At 35.7% G+C, this 8,129-nt stretch overlaps 1 protein-coding gene across 1 annotated transcript; it reads right to left on the bottom strand.

Annotated features, from left to right (window-relative positions):
- Window positions 1–309: 309 nt before the first annotated feature.
- Window positions 310–7,851, bottom strand: LOC144963510 (uncharacterized). Its single transcript, XM_078897584.1, has 4 exons — window positions 7,751–7,851; window positions 4,790–4,906; window positions 593–759; window positions 310–387 (listed from the first exon to the last, which is right to left on the bottom strand). The coding sequence occupies exons 1-4, from the start codon at window positions 7,758–7,760 to the stop codon at window positions 310–312; spliced, it is 372 nt and encodes a 123-aa protein (XP_078753710.1). The 5' UTR covers window positions 7,761–7,851.
- Between the last annotated feature and the right edge of the window lie 278 nt (window positions 7,852–8,129).

Raw genomic sequence — 8,129 nt, forward strand, 5'->3', positions numbered from 1 at the left:
CCCACTATTAATGGAATTCCTTAATGTAAAAATCAAACACCAGCCATTGAGTTTTTTAAAAGTTTGCAGATCATTTTAGCACCAGTACAAAAAAGAAAATAATGGAATATTCAAGAGAGAGAAAGGGTCCCAGTATTCAGTGGTAGAGCAAATGTCTCATTGATTCCTGGTGCAGTCATGATCGACACCCTCTCTCTCTCTCTCTCTCTCTCTCTCTCTCTCTCTCTCTCTCTCTCTCTCTCTCTCTCTCTCTCTCTCTCTCTCTCTCTCTCAATCCATCTGATTGGGTAGCAGGATGGAAAGCAATTGCTAATATCCGTTTAATGGTACAAAAACTGGAGGAGATTCAAAGTTTAGCCCGGCTAGCAAGAGTGTAAGACAAGAGAACTAAATCATGTAGAGAAAATAAAAAGATCCAGGGCAGTTTATCCAGGTGTTTCGTCTGGATCTGCTCAAAGACTATACACATCAAGAAAAATACACGATGAAATCATTATAAAATATCAATAAATAAAAACAAAGAAATATAAGGGTCTCCCATTTACTCTTTAAACAATATACAGTCTAACAATATACATTAATGAATACTTACACTTCTCCTCTGCTCTGCCTTCTTCAACTTCATGGCAATCTTTTCTTCGGACAATTCTTTCTGCATCTTATTGCGAGGAGAGGCTGGCAACAAGGGTTTGGGGGATTCCGCAGCAGCGGGCTTGAGGATGACATCAAAACTGATGCTGCCCTTGGTTTTCTTGTTTTCTATCATCAATCGCAAATAAAGTATAGTATATGATTTGATACATACTTCTTTTTCAATCGAATAAGTAAAATAAAGTTGGTAAAAAACAATATCATTGTTATAAACGACTGACAAAAAAAGAGAGATGATGATGATAATCACCACTGTTATCTAAACAGTTGACTTTTAATGATGCTTAAGCTCTGCTTTAGAGAGTAAGCATAACATACAACAATCACAGCAGATCGAATTCATGACATGTTTTAAAATTGATCATTATGTATACAGAAATGAAACAATGGACAATTTAGTCTATATCCTTAAAATGCATTATAAGATTGGCGATTTCTGTTTTAAAATTGATCATTATGTATACTGAAATGAAACAATGGACAATTTAGTCTATATGCTTAAAATGCATTATAAGATTGGCGTTTTCTGTTTTAAAATTCATGTAGTTAAACAAGGTAGTCGTTACCATTTCAAATAAATTTGAATAATGGAAGAATATTAATTCTTAAAAGGGTAGCAGATGACCAATGATAAAGCGGATAAATATCACTTTATAAAGACCTTCAGGTATGCAGCGGTTGTATTATCACAACAATTGTAATCATGGCATAAAGACCTTCAGGTATGCAGCGGTTGTATTATCACAACAATTGTAATCATGGCATCAAGACCTTCAGGTATGCAGCGGTTGTATTATCACAACAATTGTAATCATGGCATCAAGACCTTCAGGTATGCAGCGGTTGTATTATCACAATTGTAATCATGGCATAAAGACCTTCAGGTATGCAGCGGTTGTATTATCACAACAATTGTAATCATGGCATAAAGACCTTCAGGTATGCAGCGGTTGTATTATCACAACAATTGTAATCATGGCATCAAGTCTTCAACACTGATGAAGATTTTGACAAGCAACTTTCTTCTGAGACTGGTATAATGTATAATAATAAGCATCATCCATCATCATCATCATCATCATCAATTACTATTATTTTCATTGCTATTTTTATTGTTGTTATTATTATTATTATCATTACCATCATCATTATTATTATTATTATTATTATTATGTAAACATTTTCTTTTTGTTTATTCGTAATTTGTGTGGTAATTCTTGCTACCAGAACTTAACTAAATATTAATAAATCATCTTTTATTTTAGCCAATGGAAACAATAATAATAATAATAATAATTTTAAAGTAAAATAAAAAAAAAATAACACCATTTCTTTATAAAAAGCAAAATGATTTTGCCTAATGGTTATAACATATCTTAGCACATAAATATGCTAATCGTGCAAGATCTTTGCATGCCAATCATATCAGTTACCACAAATAATCTTTTAAAATTTATAATAATTATAAAAAAGTATATTTCATAAAAAGGGAGCAAGAAAAGAAAGAGAAAGAAAGAAAAAGAAGAAAAGAAAAAAAACGATAATGAAAAAATCAGTGATAAAAGAAAGGAAAGTTTGTATTGCCTTTCAAGGGGTTTACGGCCGTTGCCACAGTTTTGGGGTCATTACAGCAACAGGAAAAAGGGAGATGATTGGGGGAAGTTGTAGAGGTTAAAATCACAAAATACAAAGTAAGACAAAGTGGACGGATTCAAAACGGGGCGGAAGATTCCAAGAGCAATCCGTTTGTGTGCTTTTTAACATTGCCTCAAAGTCTGCAAAGGATCACACAATGAAGATACACTTCCAAAGTATGATATATATCTTTATATCTATCTATCTAAATATATATATCATCAAAGGAACCATACGTTTGACTGCCTCCCTTTCAATAAGGATTCCCGCCAGGACAAGGCAGAAGAAGGAAAAAAAAAAATAAGAGCAATCTCAATCCAGAACACAAAGATTACAGATGGCAACAGTGAAAGGAACAAAAGAGATTAAGGCTAATAGAAGACACAACAGAAGAGATCTCTCCGCCAACCAAGGAAGGTTAGAAGACCCCAGGGAAAGGAAAGAAAAAAAATATAAATATAAACTAGAGCTACTGACAGAGGTTGCAATCAGAAATGAGATTTAATAAATTCTCAATTAACGCCAGTACGAGAGCGAGCGAGCGAGCGAGAAAGAGGGGGAGGGGGAATGATGGAGAGGACGGTGAATAATGGAGATGCAACAGGAGAGAGATATTATTATCCTCTCCTCCATTCCTTTAGAATTCCAAACGGTAATTCCTCGGTAAATGTCTCATTTCAGTTCTGTTTCCAGGAAGAGAAGCCGTAGGAAAGGAAAAGACAGATGAAGGACGGTAGAAGAGGATGACCTCCTTCATGCAAATAGGATTCACCCATTACAAATGTTGTTCTGTCATAAATAATGCTAAAGCATAGCGAAAATAATGATTTGGTTGTTTAATTTACCAAGGCGGGAATGAAGATAGAACAAATTCAAAGAAATAGATAAATAAATTTGCAAGCGAAAAGCTATTATTAATTACTATATCTAGTTATTAATTATAAATAATGCCAAAGCATAGCGAAAATAATGATTTGGTTGTTTAATAAGGCGGGAATGAAGATAAAACAAATTCAAATAAATTGATAAATAAATTTGCAAGCTAAATGCTATTTTTTAATTATATTGCTTAATTTATTTTTTTTTCTAATCCGTCAGTATGGTAAAGAGACTAGATAGTGTATAGGCATCTGGTATTGTTTTGCTCTGCCTTTTGTTCCAAAGCAATGATACTATGCAAAACAGTTACTGTTGTTGATGAAAAATGATGGGGAGATAAATAAAAAATCGCATGATAAAAAATGCATGCTCATTTGTGGCATAGATAGGCATAGGCACACGTTACAGTAAACATGAATAAATGCTAATGGGTGCTGAGTGGCGGAAAAGGGGAAAGGGGGGGGGGGGGGGGGGGGGAGAGAGAGAGAGAGAGAGAGAGAGAGAGAGAGAGAGAGAGAGAGAGAGAGAGAGAGAGAGAGAGAGAGAGAGAGAGAGAGAGATATGATGTACCGCTGTGCTGGAATGATAACAATAAGCTGCAGGGTAGTGGTGGGGGTGAGGGTGATGATGGTATTGATTGGTTTGATCACAAGCCTTCAACATCAAAGCAATACTTTGTCTTCAATCATAATAAAATCGTGACTACCAAAATAACAATGCAAATGTTTTTGATTTTGTTTTGTTTCTTATTAAAGTGGTTTTGAGGCACTAAAGGCTTATGAAAAGTATGATGATAAATAAAAAAAAATTTTTTTAAACAAATAGGGGAAAGTAATAGTGAACATACAACAGTCAAAACAGAAATGTGTATTTTAAAAAAATAATAAATAAACTGATGCTTTTTGAAGCCGAGATAGAGAGAGATAGATGAGAGAGAGAGAGAGAGAGAGAGAGAGAGAGAGAGAGAGAGAGAGAGAGAGAGAGAGAGAGAGAGAGAGAGAGAGAGAGAGAGAGAGAGAGAGAGAGAGAGAGAGAGAGAGAGAGAGAGAGAGAGAGAGAGAGGTGGGAGAGTGAGAAAGAGAAAGAGAGGGAGGTACTCGTATGAAACCAGTGTGTAAAAAGGAGAAAATCATTTGACAAGCAATGGACATGAAACCATTCCAGCTACAAGATAACAAGTTTATAAATCAATAAGCGTCATTGAATTATATCTAATTTAATTAAGATGGGGGGGGGGGGGGGGGGGGGGGGGGGGGGGGGGGGGGTGGGGGGGGGGGGGGGGGGGGGGGGAATGAAATAATACAGTGATTTTGATGAAAATAGAAAAAAAAAAAATAAAAAATAAAAAATAAAAAAAAAAAATAAAAAAAAAAAAAAAAAAATAATAATAATAATAATAATAATAATAATAATAATAATAATAATAATAATAATAATAATAATATATAATAATAAATAAATAAATCCATCAATCAAGCAATGAACCAGAAGATAGGCATGTGGACCGACTGAACATCGAAAAACGGGCGTAAAAAGAATGTGAAGCTATAATAATCAGACTGCAAAAGGCTTTCCACCGCCGTACAACGATGACCACAGCCAATGAATGACACAGGATACAAACCTTTGCCGTTCCACACCACCACGGCATCGTAGTGCTGGCGATTCGGATGAATTCGGTGTTGGACTGCTTTCTTTTTATTCACTTCTCGCAGACAAAAGAAGTTTAGCCAGCCACAAACTATTATGAATTTTCACCCGTTATCCACACGCAGCGATAAGAATATGATAAGATGGGCGGTTAAACAAAAGTTAATGATGACAATAATATTTGATCATGAGTCCGATAAATAAAAAAGGGGGTGATGTTAAGTATATGGCAGAAATGGTTTACATTATGTTCACTAAATTTTCAATTTCTAAACAATTTTAGAACTTCAACGATAACAATATTAACGGCGATGATGATGATGATGATGGTGATAAGAATGGTGTTGTTGAGGTAGTGTATTAATAATTAGAGCAATCTCCCATGACAATAAATTAATTGCAATCAAAAACAAAATAAGCCTCTTCATACTTTTAACCCAATATACCCGCAAGCATGCCCCAAGCATCCAGACCATAAGTTCTGAGTTTGAAGCGCGCATTGTCACAAGCATAACTAATTAAATAAATAAATAATATTCTGCCAAAAGCGACGTTACGGCAATCGTCAGGAAAAAAGAAAAAGGTGATGAGAAATAAAGGTGGAGTATCATAAGGGTGGAGAGGGGGAGGAAATGGACATTAATCGCCCCTTTCAATTTTGTTTACCATCATAGGAGCTGTGACTGGAATATAGAATAGATTGGATTGAATTATCAACAATGAGGAAATATACATAGCATATCTAATCACGTCTGAAGATTAAAGTAAAAAATAATACCGTGCATTCAACACAGCGGGACTGTGATGCCTCGACCATTTGACTTCACTGTGAATAAATTTCCAGTGTTAAGACATCTCGTGCAATTTCGATATTATTTTTTTTTAACTTGACAATATCTGTTTTTGTTTTTTTCTTCCAAAGATGGTAGTCATTAGTCATGATTCTAACTAGACGTTTATCAAAGACTTAAAAGTAATTATAGCGGGAGATGTTACGATAATTTTTCAAACGTTTTTAAAATTAACTTTCAAACACCTCTAATGTTTAAGGCTACACATAGTTTTGTGTGTTGTTTCGTTATAATAGTTCTGAATGGCAATGTTATGAGTTTCTCAGACAAGAGCACGGCATATATATATATATATATATATATATATATATAGATAGTTTGGCTTAGAAGCTCATAACATTGCCATCCGGAAGTATAACGGACCAACACACAAAACTGTGTGTATCCATGAACGTTTATAGACAGGTTAATACAGTTCAGTGAGCATTACTCATAAACGCGGATGGCAAAAACAATAACAAAGACCTGAGTGACGTCATCTTCGAACTATCTAAAGATAGTGTGCGCTAAGACGCTCACAACATTGCCATCCGGAAGTGTAAAGGACCAACACACAAAACTATGTGTAACCTTAAATGTTTATAGATAGTATGCAGATGACGCCACTCAGGCCTTTGTTATTGTTTTTGCCATCCGCGTTTGTGAGTTGTTCTCACTAAACTGTATTAACAAGACTATAAAAGTTCATGGTTACACCGAGTTTGTGTGTTGGTCCGTTATACTTCCGGATGGCAATGTTGTGAACTCCTTGGCCAAGCGCATTCTATCTATAGTCTGGTTAATACAGTTAAGTGAAAATTAACATAAATATGGATGGCAAACAAACAAGAACAAAGACCTGAGTGACGTCAACTCATTCTATCTATAGAGTGTGCGCTTGGCCAAGAAACTCGCAACATTGCCATCCGGAAATATAACGGACCCGCACACAAAACTATGTGTAACCAGAACTTTTACAGTTAAAGTTTAGTGAGAATTACTCATAAACATCGACGGCAAATACGATAACAAAGACCTGAGTGACGTCAACTTCGTTCCATCTATGAAGAGGGGGTTGTGCCTTCGTCATCGTAAGCCTAATTCTGTCACAAAAGAAGATGACGATACGCAAACGAAAGTGAAAAGTGAGTTGTTGTTAGAAGTGTTCAAGGAAGCAAATTATTCTACTGGATCAGCTAGTGGTTACAACTCACAATGACGCTCTGGAATGAATGAAGATTCCGATACTCAGATATTTATTATTGATAACAACAAGAAATGAAGTGAGTAGAAAAGTGCCAGAAGACAAAAGAGAATTTTTTTTTTTTTAACTCCGCGGCGATGGGGGCTCGAACCCGCGACCTAACTGGTTCGACAACTCCACCTGGCCGGGGAAAGGGCAGCGCTACTGTCAGAGCTTCCAGGTGAGTGTTTTACTCAAACGCATACCAGACCATAAATAAATTTTAATATACTTAAAGGTTCCAAGTTACATATATTTGTTTTTGCTTCGAAAACCAAAACTACCGAGCATCTGACTAACTCACATGCTGACTAAAGAGGTTGATGCAAACCGGTGAAATATTCACGGTCCATTGAAGAACGCAATCATTCGCATCGAAGTCCAATCTGAAACAAGAGATATTCCCATGACGATCGATGATGTTGAATCAACGACTCATTCCTTCTTGAAATTCGTTCAAGGTTGGAGTGATTTTTACAACAAACATCTTTTAACGGTTTTAAGAATGTCGCATTATTCTCATCAGCTTTAAGTGAGTAAGCGACAGAACTGTAAATGTAATGAGACAGTAGTCAGAACTTTTTAGAAGAGAATTCCCTCCAGTTACCGACATAATCAAAATTTCTAACCCCCCCCCCCCCCCCCCCCCCAAAAAAAAAAGCAACAAACAAAAACAAATAGGGAAAACCCCGCCTCCCTTGCTAATCCATAGTCGAGTGGCTTTTTAGACTTAGGACAATACAAAAAAAAATTTATGAATCCATTACACGACTCTAAAACCGATCGTCGTATTTGAATCATTGACAGACAAAAACACTATGAAGAATTAGTTGCTCGATGCTAATAATGATGGTCCACTTACCGGTCGTCATGCTGTTACTGTAATGATGATGACTTGGTCCTTGCCAACTCCACACTGATTTTCATGCACTCTGGAGAAGAGATAACACATGAAATTTATAAATGTTTGCAGCAAGAAGGAAGGAAAAAACACGTTACATACATCAATATCCGACATTTCTCCCGTGAGTCATAGAAATGCATTGATTCATCATCGCACAAATAACTTGCATACTTAATTCAAACAAGGAGCGGTTATTCCAGGAACCGTTGCGTGTCGATTTCGCAGGTGAATGATGGAGAAAAAAAATCTTCAGTCCTCAACGTATATCCAAAATACCCATATTAAAAAAAAAAAAAATAAAATAAAAAAAGAAAAAAGAAAAAGATCTAATTTTTTC

This window comes from Berghia stephanieae, chromosome 1, assembly GCF_034508935.2.
Source record: "Berghia stephanieae isolate SIO BIC M18660-M18661 chromosome 1, UCSD_Bste_1.3, whole genome shotgun sequence".
Lineage (NCBI taxonomy): Eukaryota > Metazoa > Mollusca > Gastropoda > Nudibranchia > Aeolidiidae > Berghia > Berghia stephanieae.

Bases quoted from the DNA above. Each gene is read 5' to 3' on its own strand.
- LOC144963510 (XM_078897584.1), bottom strand. The intron at 760-4,789 runs GTTTGTATCCTG...GATTGATGATAG, and splicing joins GGTGGTGTGGAACGGCAAAG to AAAACAAGAAAACCAAGGGC. The intron at 388-592 runs GTAAGTATTCAT...TACATGATTTAG, and splicing joins AGGCAGAGCAGAGGAGAAGT to TTCTCTTGTCTTACACTCTT.